The sequence below is a fragment of the Corella eumyota genome, chromosome 4 (genome assembly GCF_963082875.1).
Source record: "Corella eumyota chromosome 4, kaCorEumy4.1, whole genome shotgun sequence".
In the NCBI taxonomy this organism is placed as follows: Eukaryota; Metazoa; Chordata; class Ascidiacea; order Phlebobranchia; family Corellidae; genus Corella; species Corella eumyota.
In genome coordinates, this window is record NC_137493.1 from 13,505,957 (window position 1) to 13,532,917 (window position 26,961).

At 28.7% G+C, this 26,961-nt stretch overlaps 1 protein-coding gene across 1 annotated transcript; it reads left to right on the forward strand.

Annotated features, from left to right (window-relative positions):
* Window positions 1–645: 645 nt before the first annotated feature.
* Window positions 646–26,897, forward strand: LOC145751270 (E3 ubiquitin-protein ligase HECTD1-like). The gene is made up of 48 exons (XM_082567378.1): window positions 646–878; window positions 1,291–1,525; window positions 1,813–1,917; window positions 2,275–2,397; window positions 2,899–3,020; window positions 3,450–3,612; window positions 4,017–4,075; window positions 4,832–5,046; window positions 5,559–5,635; window positions 6,030–6,252; window positions 6,748–6,898; window positions 7,297–7,483; window positions 7,856–8,078; window positions 8,649–8,888; window positions 9,255–9,430; window positions 10,173–10,316; window positions 10,639–10,801; window positions 11,125–11,252; window positions 11,900–12,030; window positions 12,361–12,556; window positions 13,146–13,282; window positions 13,519–13,688; window positions 14,120–14,273; window positions 14,406–14,613; window positions 14,944–15,052; window positions 15,718–15,911; window positions 16,436–16,978; window positions 17,438–17,511; window positions 17,714–17,882; window positions 17,963–18,064; window positions 18,329–18,497; window positions 18,962–19,126; window positions 19,492–19,604; window positions 19,759–19,969; window positions 20,529–20,757; window positions 21,674–21,713; window positions 21,818–22,033; window positions 22,529–22,656; window positions 23,026–23,281; window positions 23,516–23,653; window positions 23,728–23,880; window positions 24,261–24,344; window positions 24,451–24,503; window positions 24,609–24,758; window positions 24,855–25,027; window positions 25,493–25,643; window positions 25,804–25,948; window positions 26,354–26,897. Exons 1-48 carry the CDS (start codon window positions 739–741, stop codon window positions 26,489–26,491), a joined length of 7,773 nt encoding a protein of 2,590 aa, XP_082423504.1. The 5' UTR covers window positions 646–738; the 3' UTR covers window positions 26,492–26,897.
* The last annotated feature ends 64 nt before the right edge of the window (window positions 26,898–26,961 follow it).

The following is a 26,961-nucleotide window of genomic DNA, read 5'->3' on the forward strand; positions in this document are numbered from 1 at the left end:
GTCTATAACCTTTAAATATCCACACAAAGTTTTGTAGAATGATAGTAAGAATGGATTAGTAATCCCACTTTTTTAAAGATAGGTAGTACATTTAAAAGAATTAGTACTCAAATTAATATTACTAACTGAACGTAAATTGAACAATTTTTAGTGTTTTTGAAAACCTGATATAGTGTTAGGTAAACAAAAAAAAAAAAAAAATTGTACTTTGTTAAATCGGATTTTTATATAAAAAAAAATATAAATAAAAAAGTTGGAAAATATTTATTTCTCTGATTAGTTTGACAACGCTGCATTGTTTCAAATATAATCTGGCAACTCTGAAATTATTCAGTTTCTGGAATGTTTTGTTAAAGCGTTTCGTTGAAAGGTTTTTAGTTTTAAGTACTTTCTCGTGTAGAAAACTTTAGGCTAAAGCATCAACCACGGTTGAAAAAGATGTGTTTAGTTCGTTTAGTTAATTTTAAACTTGATTTTAAGATACTTGTTTAAAAACCGTCACAGTTTCTGGCTGTCTCGTCTGTCGTTTCTGTTGTAATATTTGTTCCTGTTTGTATGTCTGTACTTTTTTAATTTTAGTTTGCTAGGCTTCTACTAAAGATTTAAACCAAATTATTCAATATATTCTAATTATGCAGAAAAAAATATTGTGTAGTTAATTTTAAGTTTTTTTTTAATAAACAATAGTAAAATGAAATAAAAATTTGTAGTTAAATAAAAACATCAGACAATTAGACAATGGCGGACGTGGACCCTGACACTTTGTTGGAATGGCTGCAAATGGGAATGGGAGAAGAAAGGGATATGCAGATGATTGCCCTCGAACAATTATGCATGCTTCTTCTAATGTCTGATAACGTGGACAGATGTTTTGAAATGTAAGTTTTAAGGATTTAACTACATGTTATATATTAACAGACAATTAAATTGGTTTTATTAACTTATTAAGACTGGACTTTATGAGGGATGTGTTTAAACTTGCCATTAATTTATTTTTTATGTACAAAGGCCACTTGCAATAATATTCATTCACAGTTTTACTTAATAATTCTGCTTAGTTTTTAGCCTGTACTGTTAATAAATAATATTACAAACAGCTAAAGTTCACTTAAGAATGGGTCAAAGAAACAAATGTCGATCTATGTTTTGGGTTAATTGGACCTTTGTACATAAAAAATAAAATAACATAAAAAAACATTTATAAACATATATATACAAATTTGCTGTACGATTCAAAATTCTCTAGACCTTTTTAAACAAACATAAATTTGTTGCAAATTTCTGTTTAAGGTGTCCACCAAGGAGCTTTCTTCCTGCTCTCTGCAAGATCTTCCTAGATGAAAGTGCCCCTGACAACATCTTGGAGGTTGCAGCTCGAGCTGTTACATATTACCTTGATGTATCTGCAGAGTGCACTCGACGGATTGTGGGTGTCGAGGGCACAATTAAAGCCATTTGCAACCGATTAAAATCGGTCAACAAACAAGATCGAACAAGCAAAGATTTAGCTGAGCAATGTATTAAGGTCAGTTGAAAAAATACTAAAAAAGGCTAGGTTTTTTTTGAATGTAAACACTAGTCGGCATTATGAGTAATTATGTAAGTTTTTCAAAATTTTATAATTAGAAAGCAGATTTCTAATTGGTATTTAAGTTTTCAATATACTAGTTTAACTGGCAAATCAATTTTGACTTTTACATTTTTAAATATGGAATTGGTGCAGTTTTTAAAACTAAATAATGTATGTATATATATTGTATTGTTTACTGAAAAACAATTTTATTTATTTAAAAAAAATATATATATTTTTAGGTGTTGGAATTTATTTGCACTCGTGAACCAGGAGTTGTGTTTGATTCTGGTGGACTTACCTCAACTTTAAGTTTTATTTGTGACTGTGACGATGTGATGCATAAGGTATCCTATGTATTTCCTGTAAATTCTTTACAGTTTTTAGTTGATTTAATGTTATGGTCATAACATTGTGGTTTTAAATAAGATATGCATTGATTGGTTGGCAGAAACTATTTTTAAACGCTAAAAACTTTTTAAAATTGTATGTAAACAAATGTAAGTTATTTTTTTTTTTTAATGCTTTGTTTATTTATATTATCAATGTTTACACAATTAGTTACCCTAAAACTAAATAAATTATTAATACTTTTACAATACTTTATAAATTTTTTCAAGGCTATATTTTTCAAGTTATGAAAAAATATAACTTTAATATTTTAGGTTAAATTTTTTTTTTACCAAAAATTTATTTTAATTTAGGATACTCTACACTCAGCAATGTCAGTGGTAACAAGATTATGCAGCAAAGTTGAACACACCAGCACTTTATTACCAGATTGTGTTCATGCTTTATCATTATTACTACGTTCAGATGATCCATACGTAAGTATTTCATTTTTATTTTATACTTTTAGAACTTTTTTTTTATATTGATTTGTTTTTTATTTAAAAAATGTATTTTTGTTGTTAAACTATTGTTAAATGTATATTATTATTATTATGATTATTAATATTATTAAGTTAGCTTGTAGTCATATTAGTTTGTCTATTTTACTAGCCTATTATATACCTTTTAACTCATCTATATCTAATAAAGTTTAGTGGACAATATATATATATGTTCAATTTATAGATTTTAAAATAAAAAAAACTATCATTTGTGGTTCATGGGTAAATTACCACACACAAATATTAATTGAGAGTTGCAACCATATTACAACACAATCAAACTACCAACCGTAGGCGGGCTTTTAACTAGTTAAAAATAATACATTTAACAGATTACCTATTTTTAGACCAATTTGTAATTAATATTAAATTGGGTGGTAAAAATAAAAGTGTATTTTTTTAAGTAATATATATATTAAATTTTGTTAAACTAAGGTTGCTGACGGTTCTTTGAGATGTTTTTCCTCACTTGCTGATCGTTTTACAAGAAAAAACATGGACCCAGAGTTGCTTAACAATTATGGCTTGACTTCTGAACTTATTAAAAGACTGGCAAAGTATGAAAACATTATAAAAATTTATGGCAATTTTTTAATAGCGTGCTTGATTTGTTTTAATTCATAAAAAAATGAATTTAAATATAAACAGTGTTACAATTTATATCTACTACATGGTGTAGTGGTTAGAACACTTGGCTTTACTACATGAGGTACTGAGTTTGATTACCACTGCTTTTTTGTCGTAGCTTCTTTTAGTAAAGTGCTTTAAATTTGTCAAATTCATTATTAGGCAATTATAATTAATAATACTATTCTTAACTGGAACAGCCAACTCATAAGTTTACATTATGCTAAAGTTATGATGTTGAATTTTTTACATAGAGAATAAATATATGCAATTTTTTTTTATAAACATTACTCTGAAAAATATCAGATTAGAAGATTCATTGTAGTATTTTTTAAAAGTTTATTATTATTTTAAATTAGTTGCGGAAGTAAAATTGGAAACACATCGCTTAACAAATCACTAAACTCGACATCGGGTGGCGCTCAAGTTAATTCAACACCGGACCAGAAAAACAATTTTGGAATTACGACAATTATAAATCTTCTATCTACATTGTGTAGAGGTTCTGCATCTATTACTCATGTAAGTTTTAATTTTTTTTTTAAATTTAAAATAAATAAAAAAACAGTTTTGTTAAATAAACTATAAATATATTTTTTTTTAGGTAATTATAAGCTTTTTATTAAATATTTGTTGAAATTTAAGTTTTTTTAACATGTTTTTAATTAATATTTTGGCATAGCAAATATTATATCTTGTGTTTTTTTGTATAGCCTATATATACAATATTCAATCTGAAAAAGCCTACCCAATTTAAAAAAAAAAGATATAACATTTTGTAATACACTTTTTTAATATATTTAAAAAAGTGTTCTAATAAGTCCACTGCAGTATTTCAAAAAAATTTTACAACTAAAAATAAAAAAAGCAATTTTCTAGATCTTCGAATTTATTTTTAAGTTTTAAATTTTAATTTTTTTTTCTAGGAATTATTGAGATCTAATTTGCCCAGTGCTATACAAGAAGCAATGAATGGCGATGAAAGGTAGTTCAATAAATTCAATTATGTAAAACTTTAACCAAGGCTTAAATTGATTATTTAATTTTGTTAAGACTAATACATTTTGTTCTGCCTAAAATTTAAGCTATTTTTAGCTTTTGTGAATTTGTTACACCATTTTAAAAATCATTTATTTATAGAGTGATTCTATTTTTGTTGAAATAATGTAATAGCGTGATTTAATAAAGCCCATTTAATTTATGAATCATGATATTTCAGTACTGGGTTGATTAAAAGAATTTAAACTAATTCCAAAAAAATGTTTCAAAAACTGACATTATAATTATTCTTAATAACAATATTGATTTTTTTTGTCTGTTATTGAGACATTTTAAAAAGGAAATTTCATTTTAAATTTAAATGTTTTAAAAATTGTTTACATCAGCACTTTGTGTATTCTATAAATAGAAATGTGCTAATAGCTTAATGCTAGGGATTAAATATGTTTTATATATGTCTACACATTACCTTAAGTGTATATAACCATCTGTCAATGCCATTATATAATAAGTATTATGATTTTTAAAAACTGTTCGTGATTTTGTATTGTTTAACTTTTTTTTTATTAAATTTTCAAGAAATTTTAAGACGTTTAGAAGAATAGGCTATTAATTCTCTACTTAACATAATTCAAAAAAATACTAACAATTTTAAATTTATTTAAAAAATTAAATTTAAAAAATAAAAATAATTTTTTTTAAAATAAAATTTAAAAAAAAATTTAATTCAAAACATTTGTAGATGCTGCCTTGACACGATGCGGCTATGTGATCTTCTTTTGATCCTCCTCTATGAAGGTCGAGATTGCATTCCCAAACACTTTATATTCGGATGCGTAAGGAGCTCTGGAGTCCGGAGGTTGGAGATGTTGGATGGAGAAAGGTCACATCGACAGCTTATTGATTGCATTCGAAGTAAAGACACAGATGCTCTAGTGGATGCAGTAGAAAGTGGAGGTAAGAAAAAAGTTATTTGAAATAAAAAATTCTTCGTTTTTTTTAATTTTTGTTTTAAAACTGTTACTCTAAGCATTTGTAGATACATAAATAAAATTGTGTTAGTAATTGTTGTACAACTATTTCTTTGAGCAATAATACTAATATATTTAAAATCTTCGACGATTATTTTGTATGTAAAAGTCTATATGCTAAAAGGGAAGCCTAGGGATTGAAGCCTTGTGGACTATATATAAATATTTGTGTTCAATTTATAGACCTTTAAATGAAAATACTGCTTTTTGTAGTGCACAGGCAAAATACTACTGGCAAATTGTTGTTGCAACTACATTATAACATGTGATTTAATAGTAGCTGATTAATTAAGTTAAATTGCAGCATTAAGTGTTGCTGTTTATAACGTTTATAGTTTAGTAAGTAAGAAATGATTTTGTACTGAAAGGTTAAATATTAATTTATTTCTTAATTAAGTTTTATAAAAGTTTTTTTATTCTATTAAAAATTTTTTTTAGCATATGATGTAAATTTTATGGATGATGTTGGCCAGACTTTACTCAACTGGGCATCAGCTTTCGGAACTCAGGAAATGGTAATTATTCAATTTCTATTCTAAAATATTAGACATGTAAACAAAATTGAATAATCAGACACTTTAACCAAACGGCAATCTCACTTTGAACAACTCAACATATAGACATCTAAACCTAATCTTTAAAACTTATTTATCAGCTTGTTATGTTGTCATTAAGTTAAGTTCTCTAGGGTTTAGTGAAATTTGGGTTAAACAAGGAACCCCAAACAAATAAATTTATTTTCTTATTTTAAAAAAATATTTTTTTTTTTAAATTAAAATTTTTATTAAGACGTTAAAATTTTTTTTTTATTAAGAGGTGATTTAAACAATAATTTGCAAAATGACAACTATTGAGAAATAAAAGTTTATCGTAATTTAAAAAAATATCAACTTTTATCTTTCTATTAAGGTTGAATTTTTGTGTGATCGAGACGCCGATGTAAACAGGGGTTTACGCTCATCATCGCTCCATTACGCAGCATGTTTCGGACGTCCACAAGTAGTCAAAACACTGCTTCTACATCAAGGTGATGTTACTCTGCGAGACGAGGAAAGTAAAACGGCACTGGAGAAAGCAAAGGAAAGAAGCGACGAGGGACATCGGGAGGTCGTTAAACTACTTGAAAATCCAGGTAAATTATTTTAGTTTTTTTTTATCACTTTAAGGTAATAGGTTTTATAATTGGGTAACTGACAAAAAGTGTAGCATAGATGCAACTATAATTTATAACCCAGTTTTTAATGCCATTTTCAGTATATCACACTAAATTTGTTGATTTACATGTACTTTACAGTTCTCAGAAAAATTTTGTGCTCACGTTTCTGGCAATTTCTTTGTCATATTTTACAATACTGCCTAATTTTTTCTTGTACTTTTGGCTATTGTAAATTTGCCTTTAGACTGAACGGGCCCTATGCTTTTCTGAGAATTGTAAAGTACAAGTGATCCAATTTGTTTATAAATTATTTATATAAATATGTTAAAGGTCAATTGTCAATATTGGCCTTATGGCCCTTTAAAATAGAATATTTTAAAAATTATCAGAAGCTCTCAGTTACATTATATATACTACTTTAAAATTGTTGTAATTAATTTTATTTTTTTTTTATTTGATTTTTATTTTTAGAAGCTTGGATTGAATCTGATGAAGCAGCTCAACACAAAAAGAAAAAAGTTGATGAAAAATTAAAAGAGATGGAAAGTAAGAAAAAGAGAGATGTCGAGAAAAAGGCAATTGTCAAAGGAGATCCAGAAATGGTCCCAGTCTACTTAGAAACGTAAGCAAACACTTTAATTGATAACTTTTTTGAATGTTATAAAATTTTTATGCTCATAATGTTGAAACTTAAGCTCTAAATATCTAATAAATTTTATTTTTGGTGTGGAAAAGTTGACTTCACAGCTTAAATATAGAATAATATTTGTAACGTTTGATATCTCAATCCAGTCTCAAGCTGTCTTTGGCAGTTTTGGATGTTATTGAGCATATTACATAATAACAACTGGTTTTTGGCTGGGTAGGAGTTCATATTGTTTTTAGCACCTTACACAATGGAGTTATGACATGAAAGCAATGGGAATCAAACTAATGACCTCATGTTGTAAGACCAAGTGTTCTAACCACTACACCATGCCAGTACTAATGATATAAATATTTTTTTTAATTTTTTTTCAGACTTGTGCCCATATTTCTATCAACATATCATCTCGCCCTATCCCAGCAAGTCTCTTTCAGTGCCCTTTGTCTTCTTCGTAAAACTCTCAACTTTGCAACTTCGACACAGATCACCTCGGTGGTTAAACAACAACCTAATATTGTCGAAGAATTTGCTGATGTGGTTTCTACAGCTTTAGATAGTGAGGTAAAGTTTGTTTATTGTAAATTGGTTTTATTTGTGAATTAGATTTTTTGAATAAGGTTTGGTAGTTTTTAGCTTTATTTAATGACTTAAAAATAATGGTGGAATAATTTAAAAAAATTTTTTTTAAATAATTGTAATATTTGAATACACAAAGTTTTCAATACATTTTATTATTGTTTAATTTTAAAATAAAGTTACATTTTTGTAATTCTAACTGTTTCAAAATTTTATTATCTTAATTTTTTTTTTATATTTAATTTTAAAATAGTGAACATTTTTTAATTGTAACTGTTTTTTAATTTTCTTATCTCATTTTTCTTTTAATATTTAATTTTAAAATTTTTTCTAATTTAAATTCAATTTATTTTTTAGGGTGATGATGAAGGCCACTTGGCTGCGCTAGAGATCTTAGAATCTTTACTCAAAAAAGGAAAATCAAGTTTCTCCGAGGCGCTCATGCGTGATTGGGTGATTAATAAAGTTCACATGATTGCCGGGGAAAGCGATGGAATTGATGTGAATTGTGATGTCATAAGTCAGAAAATTGGAGACGGGAAAATCAAGATCGAAGAGAAAAAAGTTGAGAAAAAAGAAGGTTGATAATCTTAATTTATTATTTTATTTTGATTTTTTTGCTGTATTGTGGACCTACTATCTTAAGTTCAATTCCCACAAGGCACGTGATAACATAAATATTTCAAGTTTCGGTTTTATTAAAATTTTATATAAATTTTTAAAACCCTACTTTTTTTAAATTTTTGAAAATTTTTTTTAACTTTTTACTCTTTAGACTTTTGTGTTTTTTTTACTAAATGTCAGTTTTTTAAAAGTTTTTCTTAAGGCCCTCTAAAAAAAAGGCCTTGTAATTAGCCTATCTTTTAAGTAAATATAACTTTATGTGCTTATCCTTTAAATTAGGGGTCTCTTTTCAAATAAAAAGTGCTTACCCTCTAATTAGGGAAGACTCATAAAGCTTTGCCTTTAAGTAAGAGGGGACCTTAATGCTTACTTTTTAAAGTAGTTGGCCAATGCTTACTCTTTAAGAAAATATTTATGTAATTTCAAAAACTTTATCTAAATAAGCATTATATAAATCTGTAATTGTATAAAAAATATGTTAAAAAATTTTTTTTGTCAAAATTTTTTATAGATTATTTTTATTTAGGTAAAGAATTACCTAACAAACCACTGTTACCTGATGCAGTCTCCATCAAATCAGGAATAACTTACTCATGGCTGAAATACTGGACTTTGATAAGGGGAAGAGACTGTGTTTATATGTGGAATGATACCACGGCACTGGAGTTGTCTCATGGGAGTAACGGATGGTTTAGATATATTCTTGATGGGAAATTGTCGACGATGTATTCCTCTGGCAGCCCTGAAGGAGGGACAGATAGCACAGGTACAAAATTAATTTTTTTACTGTAATTTTTTTTGTTGTAAATATTTTTTGTAGATATTTTTTTCTTTTTGTTTACTGTAAAATTTTTTTATTTTTTTTGCTGTGATATTTTTTTTATTTTTTTGCTGTGGATTTTTTTTTTGATGTAAGGACAAAATGGTTTTAACATACTAATTTTCTTAAACTCAGAGTACAAATTACCAAAATAATATTGCCAAGTTTCATTTTGTTTAAAATGATTCAGTAAAATAGATAAAACAAAAAAATATTTTATTACTGATTTTAAAAGCATAAAAATTTGTTTTTTAATTTTTAAAATCTCTTACAATTATCTTTTATCTTACAATTAAATTTCATTCATTTTAGAAAATCGAGGTGAATTTATGGACAAGCTCCAGCGAGCATACTCGGAGACCTCAAGGGTTGATGAAGTGACCCCAATCTTCAGTAAGTCCGGAAGTTGCAAGATTTCTATGGGAAATTGGATATTGAGCTCGAATAAAGAAGAGGAATTGACGATAAGTAATGCAGAAGGACAACAGGTAAAATATTGTTAAAATTGAAATTTATTTTAACAAATTTTTTAGGTTTTTTTTATCTTTAAAGTGGAAAGGCCGACTTTACAAGTAAATATAGGGAACAATTATTTACCTTGATGCTTTCTTAAGTTGCAATTTAATTAGTTTTGGTTAAACAGATTTGATCATTAAATAGAAGTTAATCAGATTTTGTGCTTATTAGTTAACCTGCTGTTCATTTGTTTTTGGGTTTTGACAGGTTTTAATAGTGTATGTAGTATCTTACTTAATAAGGTTTACATGGAAGCAGCGAGGATCAAACCTTGGACCTAATGTAGGGATACTCAATGCCTTAGTGTAGTGTTTTTTATAGTCTAAAGCAGGGGTTGGCAACCTATTTCGCACTGTGGACCGATTTAAAACTGGAATCTTTTTTGCGGACCAGCCTTAAAAAAACACTTTGTTTTTGCGTTTTTGGGTCAAAGAAATCAATCAGTTTAGCTAATAATGATGTATCAAGGGACGCAAATAAGTTTGCAATTTATTCCTTCATCAAATCGATAATAAACATTTTTAAATTTTTCTACTACAAAATAAACTTACAAATCAAAAAGAAAAGACGTTTCTGTTTCTAAGCATTTAACCTGGAAAAAATATTGCCCGGTAACGAACTGCTCATGGACCGGTACCGGGCCTTGGCCCGGTGGTTGCCGACCACTGGTCTAAAGTATCAAATTTTTTTTTTTTATTTATTTTGTTATTGTAGTGTACAATGTTAAGAAAAGGAGTTTCTGGGTTTAAGTTTGAGTCGAACAGGGGTACCAAACATTATTTTACTCCTACTTCTAACACTCCAACTGACTTTCTCAGTGGGTGGACAGGAAAAAAAGTGCAGCAAAAATCTAAAGAGGTAAGAAGTTAAAAAAATTTAAAATTACAATTTAAAAAAAAAGTTTAAAAAAATCATTTTTTTTGTTTTAATGAAAAACTTTAAAGTATATATATAGTACTAAATTTAGAATACTTTAATGCTATGGCATAGTTTTAAAACAATAACCCTTTAATAGTACATACCAGTGGTGGGAATTAAACTTAAGATATCAGGTCTCACGATAACATAATGTTTTGCAGCATACCTATAACGACTAAAATTTTTTTTAATCTTTTTCAAAAAAAATATATTTTTTTAAATTTATTTTGAGCTTCTAAAATTTGAAAACATTTTTTTTTAGGAAGAAATTCAGGAAAAAACTCAAAGATTGGCCAGGAATTTGTACGATGAATATTTTAAAGTGGTGAGTGGTGTGCCACGTGCAGTTGTAACCCACTTACAATCTATTGCATCAACACTTGAACAATCTTGTTCGAATAAAGACGAAAAATCCGATGATTTGGGTAAAAGTTTTTTTTAAATTTTGATATCCACCTATTTTGGAGAATAAACATATTACAATTTTAAAAAGTCGACATTTTATTAAAAAATTAAGTTAAAAATTTATCGGAATTCAATAAGAATTTTTTAAGGGAGGTTTGGGGTAAATAGGGGGTTAATAAAAAAGTTTTATTAATTGTAAAATGGCATTTTTAGGAATATGGTTTTGTTTAGGCATTTGGTCAAATAATCGTTACTCTCTTAAATTTTAAATTTAAAATATTGAAAAAAAATTATAGACAACTTTTTTTTATTCTGCTTTAAACAATTTTTAATTTTTTTTTAGGTATTTCTTTAAAAGAATACAAAAGTGCTTTAGTAGATCTTCGAACTTCACTTTTTGAAGATAAATCTTTATCCCCATTTGATATTCACAGCAGCGGTCTAATTCCAGCTTTATTAAAATCAATTACTGTAAGTTATTTTAAATAATTAGTAAAATTTTTAACTTATTAACCTTTTTGGCAAGAACTAGTCGATGGCCCGCTCTATGGTTAGGATTTTGATTGTTATAATATAGTCACATCTTTTAACTAATATTTGTCTGTAACTGTAATAGTTCACCCACACACCACAAACTGCAGTTTTATTTATTTTTTAACCCTATAAATTAGACATACATATTTAAACCGCTTAATTTTTTATTTTTTTTGGTTTTTCGCGCATTGATAAAAGTAAATAATAAATATAATATACAATTAATATTACAACAATGCGACAGGAAAAAATGACAAAATCAATTTAATGATTTAAAACATGCCAAAAGTATTAATGTTTACACAAAGATTTTATAGTATATTAAAAAAAACAGATTTATTATATATAGATGACTGTGTAACTCTGACCCAGCGTTATGTTGTCTTTGTCAGTTTTGGATATTATTTATTATATTATCTAATATTAACTTGCCAATTAATTTTTGAGCTAGCTCAAAGTACTATGTTTAAGCAGTAAGAATCGAACCTGGGACCTCAAGGGTTTTTGGGGTTTTGCAGATATTAAACATAAACTTAATTTTAAAACTATTTTAGTTAAATTTTTTTTTTATATTAATTTTGAAGGAGAAAACTGATGGTACAGTTTCACTTGACGATCGCAGAAATGCATTTTATGAAATATTTGTAAATGAAAAAAACTTTCCAATCAGACAATTAGTGAAAAAATTGATTTCAGTTTTGGAATCTATAGAACGGTAAAAAATAAAAAAAAATTTCGATGATTTCTATTGCTGTCATTTTAATAAAAACTATATGCCTGAAAAAGCCCTCTTTTTTACGACAATTAGCCATTTTTTTACTAATCCTTTTTTATTCTAACCCCCTCTTTGGGAAATACCCATTGATTTCTAAAAAACTATGACCTAAATTTTTTTTAATTTTGTTATAAAAAATTGGTTTTCGAAATATTTCTGTTAAATATCATAGTTTTGTAAATTAAATACTTATTCTAATAACTTAAAATTGAATGTAAATTTTTACATTACTTTTTTTAATTTAAAATTAACATTTTTACATTTTTTTAGTCTGCCACTTTACATATACAAACATACCAACCTGAACGGTGGTCTTCACCTTTTAACTCGTAAACTAAAATTTGTAATGGAAAGAGGGACATCGAGTGGTGATAGTGAGAAATCGTTGATCGATTACACAGGAAGGACTTTGAAAATGGAAACCCTGTCGACGGTGGATGACTTGAAAAAACATTTGCTAAAAATGGTAATTTTCGTGATTTTATTAAGTTAATTTATATTTAAAGAAAATACCCCTGGCCCCCATTGAAAGTACCCCAAAACAGGGGCCTTCTTACTATGGGTTACGATTTATATTTTGGTAAGCGGTCAAGTTAACCCATAGACAACTTTACTCTGGAAAACTCAAATCTAGTAAACTTAAATTTGGACAACTCAACTTGATGACAACCTAACTCAAAGTTAATGCAACCTTTGAGTATTAAGTTTATTAAAATAAGGAAATAAAAATGGTGTTATTAGGTTAAGTTTTCAGGGTGGAGTTGACATATGGTTAATTAAATTGAAAAGAAACCATCTTTTTATGGCCTTTTTAACTTAATTTTCTATCGCAACCCCATGCCTAATTAACAAAAATGACAATTTGAACAATAACTGCAGTTTAGCAACATGAAGTTGTTTTTTATTTTTTGTATACTTTACTTGAGCATAAAAACTAGCATAACACTATACAGTGTACAGATATTTTCTATTGCTTTAATTAAAAATTACTTAAAATAAAATTACTTGCCTAAGTTACCCAAAAAACCTTATCTTAAATTAATTTTATTTTTTAGGTATGTAAGCAATGGTATGATTATGAATATTCACATCACCATTATATAAAGAAAGCCAAGCAGGGAAAATTGTCGTTTAATTATTGCAGCGATTTTGATGAGAATGGAATCGTTTATTGGATAGGAACAAACGCAAAGTTTGCAAAATTTTTTTTTTTATTATTTTAAATTTAAAAAAAAAATAAATGTATAAAATTTTGTAAAGGTTTTTTTATTCGAAGAAGTAGAATTTTAAATTGTTTTTAGCTGATATTTATAGCATTTGTATTAATTATTATAAAAAAATCATAAATTTAATAACAAAATTTTTTTTAATAATTTATAAATTATTTACTTTCTAGTTAAAATACTTTTTGTATTTAAATAATTCTAGAACGGCGTTCGAGTGGTCGAATCCATCCCAGCATGGTTTAGTGTATATGACATCGTCAGATGGTAAAAGTTTACCTTACGGGAAACTAGAGGATGTTTTAAGCAGAAAAACAAACCCTGTTAACTGTCACACTAGAGATGATGTTGATTCATGGATTTCTATGGATTTTGGTAAATTTTTATTAGTTTTTTATGCAATTATGACACAATAAATAATTATTATAATTTTTTGTATTTACTTAACCTTGATGTGGAAAGGTCAACTTTATAATCTAAACATAGAAAAGCAGTTTTTTTATTCTAACCTATATTTCTAATCAGAATTGCCTTAAAATTATTCGGTGCATTGTTTTTTGGGTTGGCACGATTTAGTGTTGATTATTGAGCATTGCTCAAGGATGTTACAGATTAAAAAGCAATGGGAATCAAACACAGGGATGTAGTGTTCTGACCATTTTTATTATGCAATACAAAAATACAAAAAAAACTTATGTTTATAAAACAGGTCATGGTCATTAAAAAATAGACATTTTTTTTGTATAAAAAACACCTCTTAAAGTTACTAGCCTTTTTTTAAATTAAAAATTATTATTATGTTATAGCAATGTGGGTAATACCAACAATGTACACAATAAGACATGCTAGAGGTTACAGCAAATCAGCTTTAAGAAATTGGTTATTTCAGGGTTCAAAAGATGGTTTAATTTGGACCACTCTGGTAACCCATTCTGATGACCAAGCCTTACAAGAACCAGGGTTGGTGTTTTAACATTTTTTGCAAAATAAAATCACAAAAAAAAAATTTTTAATTTTTTTTTTTTAATTTTTTTTTTGTCTGTTATTAAAATATCAAAATAATCCTAAAAAAATATCTTTAATTAACAACAGATCAACTGCAAGCTGGCCGATTCCCCTACAAACTGATGAAACAAAAGGTTATAGACATTTTAGGATTCAACAAAACGGAAATAACTCAAGTGATCAGATGGCTTATATTTCAATCGCTGGTTTTGAAATTTATGGAAGTATTACTGGTGCTTGTGAAGATAGACCAGGCTCTAGTCATAGAAAACAACGAAAGCTACTTAAAAATCAAGTAAGTAATTAATATGTTAATTCATTAATTATTATTTACTGGCAGCAGGATGTGGTGGTCAGAACACTTTGCTTCACTACATGAGGTCTTGGGTTCGATTCCTACTGCTCTTAAGCTGTAGTGCCTTTTTGTAAGGAGCTATAAAAGCTATGAACTTCAGCATAATTATTGGCCAATTTTATTCAATAATAAATCATCAATATATACCAGTATCTTGAATTACAAATCATCAACATTAATAATTTAAAAAAAAACAATATTTTTAAATTTTTTTTACTTCAAATTAAATTTTTAAATTTTTTTGAAAATGTATTTTTTGTTTTGTTATAGGCTTTAAAACAGATGATTTGTGGTACAAGGGTGATCAGAGGACCTGATTGGAAGTGGAGGAGTCAGGATGGACATGGAGTCGGAACTGTTAATGCTGCAGTAGTTAATGGTAAGTAAAACTAAAATTAAAATAAAAGATATGTTTAAATACCAATGTAAAAATTACTAAATTTTGCAAAAAGTATAAATTTTAAAAAAAGTAAAAGTTTTTTTACCATTTTGTCACTTACTGTTATATCATTTGTCATAGTATGGTTACAACTTAAATAATAATTTGTTCTCACACCTTAAGCAGCAGTTTTTTCTTATGGATTTTACCGTCCTTGCCGACTCGCTCTCTTACTATGCACTGTTCTTGCAAATTTTTTGTTGAACTTTACAGCCCTCAACAATACTCTTTTGTACTCTACAGTCCTCGCTTATTTTCTTGTACCTTTCGGTCCCCGCTAATATTTTTTTGTACTCTACAGTCCTCGCTAATATTCTTTTGTACTTTACAGTCCTCGCTAATATTCTTTTGTACTTTACAGTCCTCGCTAATATTCTTTTGTACTTTACAGTCCTCGCTAATATTCTTTTGTACTTTACAGTCCTCGCTAATATTCTTTTGTACTTTACAGTCCTCGCTAATATTCTTTTGTACTTTACAGTCCTCGCTAATATTCTTTTGTACTTTACAGTCCTTGCTAATTCTTTTTTGTACTTTACGATTTTAATCATTTAATAAACTTAAATATATTTTATTAAAAATTAGTTTTTTTATTTTTTAATAAGGTTGGATTGATGTTACATGGGACAATGGGACGACAAATTTATACAGAATGGGGGCAGAGGGAAAGTACGACATCAAGATTTGCCCTAAAAAAGATGACAACAGTACCACCCCTGCAGCCCTCCCCACTAAAAAGAATGTACTGTCCCTGATTCGAAATAACAGAGCCCAATCAAGTAGAAGAAGATATGAACAGGTTAGTTGAAGGATCATTAGCAAGATTTTTGACAACATTTTTTATCTTAATATTTTTTTTAAATCATAGTGTAAAATATGTTTTTTTTTAATATTGGTCAATAGCCTGCTCTACGATCTAGATTTTAATTGTCAGAATGTGGTCACAACTCTCAACTAATATTTGCCCATAAAATTTATCCGTGCACCACAAATGGCAGTTTTTTTATTTTGTGGGCCTGTAAATTGGACATACATTCAATTATCTTAATTATATTAATATATATATTTTTGTACAAAAAATGTTCGGCAATGTGGTTAAGCGGTCATGGCAGCGGATTACGAACCGAAAGGTTTCGGGTTCGAGCTGCACCATTGCTACACTATTCACTCTTTTTACAAACAGCGTTTACTAATAGCTTAGCGTGTCATAACAGCACACCCTTCCCCAATAAAAAATACAAAACCTACCACCTTAAGGTGCTACAAAAAATATATTTTACAAATATTTTTTTTCCTAAAAAATAAATATTATTAATTTTTCAGTGCTTAGCTAGAAGGACCTCCGACTCCACTTCATCTGGGAACAGGAGTTTCAGATCTGCACTTAACTCAAGAGGTCAGAGTTTTCCTAGAAACACAAATGACAGTGGACGAAATGCTCGAAATCGAGCTCGCTCTGACTCGAGTGACACTGAATCTCAAAAATCTCAAAGATCTGTGCTCTCGATGATGCGAGTCTTCCACAAAGCAACAAAAGAGTCAAAGAAGGCGACTCCGAACTCGAAAAACTCAACAAAGTTGACTCAAAAATCTGACTTAAGTGAGCCAAAACCTCAAGAACCGGTTGCTCGCTCTGAGTCGAGTTCTTCCATATCTTCAATTTCGTCATTCGAGGGCGCTGAAGATTCAACACCGGGAGGCGAATTTGATCTGTCATTTCTTTACGACTCACCACTGCCACCTACTGACGAGATGAAAGATTCGTGGAACAGTGCAGTCATGGGTGACCGGTTAAGCAATCGAGGATTAAGTCAGAGTTCTAGAATGTTGTCACGGCGACCAACCCGACAACCCAAATTTCTTGAAGTAAGTTTTTGAGAAATTTAAACATTAAAAAACACATAAAATCTTAGCCTGTCGTTGCTAAAATTTAGGGTTAGTAAAACCTTGGGGTTAAAGGTTCAAATCCTGTTGTTGTCTTTTATTTATTTTTACGTTATGTTTTTTACAACTTAATATTATAGTTTTCTAGTAAAAAAATTTAAACAATTATATAAATACATTTTTTTTAAACATATGTTATCACACCTATGTGTTTTATAATGTATACCAGTCGCCAACCTACAGCCTGTATTTTAAATTTCTAACATGGTAATAAGTTAAAACTTACTACTAATATGAGCCAGTGATAATTTACTTGAGCACCAAAAACTGCAGTTTTTTATTGTGATGGCTTTTAAATTGGACATACTTACGTACTTATATATACAGACCACCATTATATATTTTTATATTTATTTTAACATAAATGTTAATTTTTTTTAGGATTCAACTTTGAATGGTTCAACTTCTCCAAATCCACCTCCTACTGCTGCAAAATCACATATCAAAAATCTTTGGTGAGTTTTTATTTTATTAAACTTTAACACTTATGTCAGAGCCTAATTTTTAAATTAGCAGACTTGAATTTTTTAAGGACAGTAAATATGTTGTTTTTAGTTATTCTCTTTTTTTTTATTTTTTTTGTAATATTTTGGGTTTAAATTTTTATTTAATTTTGTAAAAAAAATTTTAATTTTGTCGAACAAAACTTGATTTTAGGAAAAGTGTTCAGTCTTCTTCCAGTGAATCTTTGCGCACTGATTCCTCCCTCTCCAACCTCCACCTAGACATGTTCAGCATCCTCTCACAACAGGAGGAGGAGGAGAAAGATGAGGAGGAAAAGAAGAGTGTCTCCTTGGAGTCTGTTCATGGAGGAGACTCTGGAAAGGTAAAGAAAATATAAAATTTTTGTAAAAAATTAAGTTTTATACTCAAGCAAAAAAATTAAAATTTGATCCTGTGTAACAGAAGTTCTCTGCATCTCGGCCCTCTAGTGGTACATCTCACAGATCAGGATCTTCCGGAAACAATTCCTCAACCAACAATCTTCTTCCATCTCCAGGAGAACCTGTAAGTTTAAAAAAAATTATTTATTTTTAAATTCCAACATTTTTACTTTATTCAAGCCTTACTCAAGTTTAGTAACTACTCAAGATAAGAAATTAATTTTTTAACACTTATTTTTATTTGAATTTGTGTAACTTAAGATAAGTAACCACTCAAGTTAAATAAGTTAAATAAATTCACAATTTCTTACCTAAATTTGCCTTATCCAAGTTTAGTAAGTTAAAAAAACTTATTTTTTTTTTATTGTTTTTTTTTATACTACTCAAGGTGAGTGCAAGTGTAAGTGTTCCGAATCTCTCTTCTTCGGATGAGGCATCCTCCTTGATGGAGAGTTTTGTAAGGAGCATGACTCGAGCTCCTGCAGTTCTGGATGTCAACAACTTGAGTACAAGTGAAGAGGGGGCTCTAGCGAACAGAGATGATCAAGATACAAATGGTAATTTTTTATTTTTTATTTATTTACAACAAATAATTAGATTTTTTTTTATATTTATTTTATCATAAAGCGAGGGTGGTTGACTTCACAAGTTATGTAACGCAGAGTAACATTTGTAAATTTAATTAAGTCTCTGGTCTACTGTGGCAGTTTGGGATAATGTTAACCCAGTCTTGAGTCTGACTCAGTCTCAAGATGCCTTGGCGGTTTAGAATTATGTTGACTATAATCAGCCAATTGGTTTTGAAATTGGCAGGAGTTTATTCTGTTAATATCATTCAAAAAATTTATTGCATAAAAGCAGTGGGATTCAAACCTAAGATAATTTAATTTTTTAGTTTTTGACTAAAAATAAACAGCAAAAAGATTTAAATTAAAAAATATTAGGTAAATATAATAAGTAAAAGTATTTTCCGGGTCAATTTAATTCAAATTTTAAATATTAAAAAATAATTTTTTTGAAGTGTCAAGTCCTCTAACCACTGCACAAAGTGTTCCTAATCTTTCAACACCTGTAACATCGGTTTCACGTGCTGCACCCAACACGACCACCGTGGCAAGTAGTTCGGTGTTACAAGCCCTGTCTCAAGTATTGGCTGCCAACACTGGAAACGAAAACGATGCAGGAGGTAAGTTTCAAAAAAAAATTTGATAAATTTTTTTTTTAAATTTGTTTTGAAAAATGCTTTTGTGTATAATTTAAAAAATGTATTTAGCTACCTAAGTTTAGGATAGTCTACTTTTGTAAATGTGAAAATACGGTACTCATAAAATATACAGGTTTAAATAGGTTATAATTTATAAAGCTACTAATTTAAATAAATACTAGATAACTCTATGTTAGGGTTATGGACTGATTCTTTATGTTTTATTAGTACTCTAAAAAAATATAGTAAGGCAAAATTGACAGTTCAAGAAAATTGATTTAAAAGTTATACACAAAAACTAGTTTATTAATCTTACTATATTGCTAAATAAATTTAATTTTTTTTAGACTTTTTAAGATCATTAGTAGCTGACTTGCCTAACATTGATGCTACCTCAGCAATTCTTGCTGATTTTGATCAGAACGAAGATCTTAACGATAATGATTTTGAAGATATGTTGGTGAGTTAACTTTATAAAGTTTTGTTACAGAATAATAACTCTATAAAAAAAATAGTATTTTTTTTGCTAATATTCACAATTTTTTTTTTTTTATTTATTAAAATTTTTTTTTAATTAAAAAAAAATATTTATTTTATTTTGCTTTTTTCACTAGATGGAGGGAGAGAACAACTTTGACCCTCGAGCCACCATGTTAGGTGCTGACTCGACCTTACTTAACAGCGCCACCAAGGTCACGACTTCGAGGTCATGGGAAGATGATTTTACAATCAAACATCAGTTGAGTGATCTCATCCCGGCATTTGATCCAAGACCTGGTCGAATGAACTTGCAACAAACTGTCGATCTCGAGGTCCCAGTTCCAGGTAAGGGGATTTTTTTGTGTGTTTTGTAAAATATTATTAAATTTTTAATTGTCGTTTTATGAAATCTTTTTTTTATTTTTCAAAATTTTGAAGTTTTACTAAAATTTTGGTTTGAAAATATTTAAAGTTTTTTTTTTAGTTAGTAAAAAATTTTGACCGACCGCTTCTTTAAATTTGTGTTGTTTAAATTTGAATATTTTTTTTGTTTCACAAGGTGATAAATTTGTATTTTTTATTGTGTACGAGTGTGTTTTTTAAATGTATTTAAGTTATTTTTTACGGCAGGCTAAAGGGCAAATAATGTGGTATTGGTGTGGCTCGAACCCAAAACCTTTTGGCTGAAATTTCGATGCCTTGTATACCACACTTCCATAATTTTTGTGAATAATTTTTTTTTTTCTATATTACCTTAAGGTGATAGATTTTATATTTTTTATTGGGGAAGGGTGTGCTGTTAAGACGTGTTTTGAGCTATCCGTAAACGCCGGGCTCAAGAGCGAATAGCGAAACGGTTCGCCACACACCCGGACTAATTTTTTTTTGTGAATTTATGTTTTAGGTTGCAACACCACACCTAGTGGTTCAGAAAACCTAACAACCAACCTAAAGGTGCCCGACAAATTAAAACTTACACTACGGGGCCCACCACAAGATGGTAGTAGTGAGCAAGTTGAAATAAACATTGATTCTGAAGAATCGGTTTTTAAATGTGTTCAAAGATTTTATGTTTTGTCAAATGGATCAACTAAACCAGAGAAATTGAGGAAAATATGGGATCCTACTTACACGTATGTAATTTATTTAATGGTTGTTTATGTAATGAATGTTTAAATTAGTTGTTTTTTATGTGATGGTTCTGAAAATGGTTGTTGTGTATGTGATGGTTCTGAAAATGGTTGTTGTTTATGTGATGGTTCTGAAAATAGTTGTTGTGTATGTGATAGTTCTGAAAATGGTTGTTGTTTATGCGATGGCTCTGAAAATGGTTGTTGTTTATGTGATGGTTCTGAAAATGGTTGTTGTGTATGTGATGGTTCTGAAAATGGTTGTTGTGTATGTGATGGTTCTGAAAATGGTTGTTGTTTATGTGATGGTTCTGAAAATGGTTGTTGTTTATGTGATGATTCTGAAAATGGTTGTTGTTTATGTGATGGTTCTGAAAATTGTTGTTGTTTATGTGATGGTTGTGAAAATAGTTATTGTTTATGTGAAGGTTCTGAAAATGGTTGTTGTTTATGTGATGGTTCTGAAAATAGTTGTTGTGTATGTGATGGTTCTGAAAATGGTTGTTGTTTATGTGATGGTTCTGAAAATGGTTTTTGTTTATGAGATGTTCTAAAAATGGTTGTTGTTTATGTGATAGTTCTGAAAATGGTTTTTGTTTATGTGATGGTTTTGAAAATGGTTTTTGTTTATGTGATGGTTCTGAAAATGGTTATTGTTATTCATGTGATGGTTCTGAAAATGATTGTTGTTTATGTGAAGGTTCTGAGAATGGTTGTTGTTTAATGTAATGGTTTAAAAATGGTAATTTTTTTTGGTTGTTTTATGTTGATTAATTAAATGGTTGTTATAAAACTTGAGAAATTTTTTTCTTTAAGAAAATTAATTTAAATCAAAGAGTTATTCCAGTTACTAATTATTTATTAACTTAGTTTTAATTTTTTTTTTTTTAAATAAATTAATTAAATTTTTTGTTTACAGGATTGTGTATTCAGAAAAAGATGTCGACAGATCTGAAAAGGTAATTTCAAAAAAAACAAACAATATTTTTAAAATTATTTTAACATTTATAAGACAAAAACGTAAATAAAATATTTTTTAAAAACTTTTTTTTTTTTTTTTTAGAAATTGGAAGATTTTGCTCAGGCAGAAATAATATCTCAAGTTACAACTTCAAGTTTAAGTTTTGCTGATCAAAAAACTGAAAATATCAGCGATGTTTTAAGTTTGTTGCAAGTTTTGTACGAATTTTACAAAAACGAACATGAAAATAATTCAAATTTAAATACAGACGACTTTTTAAGCAAGAAAATTAACACAAAATTGAATCAACAAATTGAGGTAATTATCATTGTTAAATTTTAAAAAAATATTATTTTTTTTATATTTTTATCGGGTAAGGGTGTGTGGTTTGGGACATGTCTGAGCTATTCATTAACGCCGGGCTCATGAGCGAATAGTGTGGCATTGGTGCAGCTCGAACCCGAAACCTTTCAACTTATAGTTCAAGGCCATGTACATTAAAACTTTTATTCCAAGTCTTTAATGTAAATGCATAATAAAGGTTATATAATGTCCAATCTAAAGGCCTTTAAAATATTAAAACAACTGCCATTTGTGGTGCACTTGTAAATTGTAACAGGCAAATATTAGTTAAGATTTGCAACTAAATTATAACAATTAATATCTAGCAGGCAATCAATTAGTTTAAATTGGTTTTTGGGGCAGGCGATCAATTGGTTTAACTAAATTCTTACAGGACTATTTTATTCTTATTACCTATCATATTCTGAAAAAAAAAAATTTTTATAAATTTTCTAAATTAATTTTTTTTAGGATTTCTTGTGCCTAGCTTGTAGAGCTTTGCCAGATTGGTGTGGTATGCTAATGGGGAAAGCCCCCTTTCTCTTTCCTTTTGAATCTAGACACAAGTTCTTTTCATGCACTGCTTTCGGAACTTCAAGGTAGACTAAATAACTTGGTTGTTTTTTTTGTGTATTTTTTTATTATTATTATTATGCCGGTATAAACTTGGATTAGTGACGTGTTAATACAATCTGATATTGATAATGAGATATTTCTGTTAGCTCCTTTTACTTGAACTTTTTTCTAGGAAATGTTTTAACCTTAATTTTGGTAAAATGAACTTTAGTTTTATAAAAATATACAGATTTGGATATGTGTTTATTTTAAATAGGGTAAAGTAATTTAAACATCTAGTCTTGTCAAACAACTAGCCTTGGTCAAAATTTTATTGCTTTTAAAAAAAAATTTAATACAAAGTTTTTTTCAAAAATAAATATTTTAATAAATTTTCTAATTTTACTTTTCAGGTCAATAGTCTGGCTTCAAAACAGAACCGAATCACAGTTCGATCAAAATCGTGGCCCAGGTCGTTCTGCTGCACTCGCTGCTGCCGCAGCAGTGGCCGCTGCCATGTCACGACCAGGAGAAGGCGGCATCCAGGATCTAGTCCACCTCGGAAGATTACGGCACGAGAGAACGAAGGTGCCACGAGATTCAGGAAATATTCTAGATTGGGCGATAAATATATTAGAAGCTCATGCAGCAAAGAAGTCAATATTAGAGGTATTATTTTTAACATGTATTTAAGCTTATTAGAATGTATGTATGCATTTACAAATATGTATTTTTGAATATATGTTACCGTGTTTGTTGTATTAAGGCCTTGAAATAAATAAAACTTCTGTTTGTGATGCACAGGCAAATTATTCTAAAGGCCAACTATTACCTAGAATTTGTAGTTAAGATTAAACTTAGCTTAAGATAAGAACTAAACTCAAGTTAATTTTGATTTTTTAGGTTGAGTTTAATGGGGAGGAAGGAACTGGATTGGGTCCCACTTTAGAGTTTTATGCTCTTGTTGCTGCTGAATTGCAGAGAAAAGATCTTGGGATGTGGATGGTGGATGACAACTTTGTGGAAGACAACAAAAGAGAGGTGAAAGATTTAAAAGAAAAAAATTTAAAAAAAAATTTTCAAAAAAAAATATATAATTTTATTTTTTTTGAAAGGTTGACATTGGTGAGGGGGTAAAAAAGGCGGGGTATTACGTTCAACGGTCTTGCGGGTTATTTCCAGCCCCATTACCCCAAGATGGAACTAACATGGAAAATATTACAAAGATTTTTAACTTTCTTGGGTCCTTACTAGCCAAATGCTTGCAGGTTAGTTATATTATTTTTAAAACATTTTTTAAACTTCTTCCAAAACTCTTGTGGGTAAATTGTTATCAGATTAAATTGTCTAATGGTTTAGTTATTTTAGAGTTGAGTTGTCTAAGAGTTAAGTTGTTTTTGAGTTGAATTGTTTTAGGGTTAAGCTAATTTAGGGTTGGGTTGCCTTTGAGCTGAGTTGTCTTAGGTTGAGTTAAGTTGTTGTATGCTAAGTTGTCTAAAGTGGATTTGTCTCAAGGTTTGTGTTGTCATAAAGTTGAGTTGACTTAAAGTTAAGTTGACTCAGGTTAAGTTGTCTTAGGATTGAGTTGGTTATCGTTGCATTGACTAGTTATACATATATTAAAAAATTAATTAATTTTGTATTGTAGGATGGTAGACTTATTGATCTTCCAATTTCGGAAACTTTTTTAAAGTTGTTGCTGCCAAGTAACAAAATAAATCAAATTAATAAGGTAAACTTGGTCAGTTCATTAATTTTTTTTACTTTTATGTTGTTAAATAAAATTTATTTTTAAATAGTTTTGTATTAATTTAATAATTTATGTATTTTTTTTTTAGAAAAACAATTTTTCTCTTACTTTCGAAGATTTGCAATTTATAGATCCAGCTAGGTACAAAAAAAAATTAAATTTTTAAAAACTAATGTTTAAAAATTTTAATTTTAATAATTTATTTGAATACTGTATCAAATTAAATTAATAATTTAAATTTTTTAGGTATAAATTTTTAAGTAAACTAAAAAATTTGCATCAACAAAAAATTGAAATTGAACAAAACAAAAAGTTGAACTCTGAGCAGCAGCTTACCAAGATCAACGAACTTATGTTGGACTATAATGGGGTCAAATGCAAGGTCGATGACCTAGGGTAAGAAAATATGCTATTTTTTAACTCTGTTTAGCAAATCATTTATATTAGTAATATTTTATGTTAATAAGTTTGCTAAAAATTTAAATTTTTTAGATTGTCAATGGAATATTTACCATCATCCGATATTTACAAATACTCTTCACACCCTCTAGTGAAAAATGGTTGCGACATTGATCTGACACTAGACAACGCTAAAGAGTATATCGATCTAACTATTAGATTTATACTCGAAAAAGGAATAGAAAAACAAATTATTGCTTTCAAAGGTCAGTTTTTTACTAAAAATTTGTTGTAATAAATATTTTTTTAAGAAGTCTGCTAAACAAGCGGCATAATACACTGGAAAAAGCACTGGGCATTACAACATGGGGTTCTGAGTTCGATAACTACTGCTTTTATGCTGTAGCGCTCTTGAGTAAAATTCTTAAAGTGGTATAAACTGCAAAGGCGAACTTACTGGGCCGTTTAATAATAAGGCAAAATATTAAGTCAATAATATCTAAAACTGCTAAAGGCAACTCAAGACTAGGTCAGGGTAACCAAAGTTACTACGCGTTAAGGCTGTAAAGTCGACTTTCTTATAACATAGATAAATAAAGAAATTAAATCTGTACATTTTGTGAATTTATAAAAAAAAACGTTAAACAATATTATTTTTTTATTTCGTTATTTCTTGAATAATAAATTAAAAAAATACATTTTTGATTTAAATTTTTTTTTTTACTTTTTAGATGGTTTTAATTTGGTCTTTCCCTTTGAAAACCTGTACCCATTCACACCAAGTGAGTTAAAGATAATGTTATGTGGAGAACAGATTCCTAGTTGGAATAAAGAAGATATTATTGCTTATACTGAACCCAAACTTGGTTTCACTAAAGAAAGGTAAAATCTCAAATTTTTTTGAAATTTTTTAATATTTTTTTAAATTTAAAAAATTTTTAAAAATTTAAATCTACAAAGATTTTTCTAAACAAACTTAAATAAACTCTTTAGCAATCTTTGCAATTTTTTTTTACTTTAAAATTCTTTTAAATTTTTTTAGTCCTGGATTTTTACGTTTTGTGAACGTTCTGTGTGATTTAAACGGAGACGAACGAAAAAGTTTCCTTCAATTTACGACTGGCTGCTCTTCTCTGCCACCTGGCGGACTTGCTAACTTGACTCCCAGACTAACTATAGTCAGAAAGGTAATAAAATACGTTTTGTGAATTCGAAGGTCCCTGGTTCAATGCCGACCAAGTGCTGCTAGTATTGTTTGTTTCGGTCACGTATGTTGTCCGGTTCTAGACAAAACATAATAACACTACGGCTCTCCTGAATTCTCTCGTTTAAACTACCGTCCTCCTAAATTCTCTCCTATGGTAAACGGAACGTTGTTTTGTCTAGAGCCGGACAACATACGTGATCCGTTTGTTTACGTCATTTAAATATATATTGTTAAAATACATTGTTTTTTTTTTAGCAAATTAGGTTGTTAAAATAATAAAATATTTACATTTTATAATCTATAATGTAAAACTATAAAATATAATTTTTGAACCGTTTTTGATAAAAATTTTGGTCAGATTTCAAAATTTTTTTTATGTTTTTAGGTCGACTCGGGCGACGGCAGTTACCCCTCCGTTAACACTTGTGTTCACTACCTGAAATTGCCCGACTACTCCTCCGAAAAAATCCTAAAGGAACGACTTTTGGCCGCCACAATAGAAAAGGGGTTCCACCTAAACTGAGATCCGCCATTGCAAAAAAAAAATTATGATTATTAAAATTAGGAAATGCATTTTCAGTTTTTAGATTTATTTTTTTGATTTTATTTTGGTGTGAAAATTATGTAAACAGCATCCAACTAATGCTTGGTGATGTGGTTTTTATTATAATTAATAATCAATATTGTAATACTTGCAACTTTTAAATGAATTTACAATTACAATAATATTTCGTGCAAATTTTTCGATTAAATTGCAATATACATGTTAGGCCAATGGGATTATTATTTAAGATAGGAAATTTTACCTTAAGATTTATTCAGTTAACTTAAATGTAGTATCATAATATTGATGGTGACGTCATCGCGCGATTTTTTTAGTACATGTCGTTGTTTTTGCTTGTAATAATAAATAATCTGTATTCGATTGATTTGTGGTAGATTTTTTTGACACGTGACCGTTGCTTACTCGTGTGTGACTGCGATCTGATCACG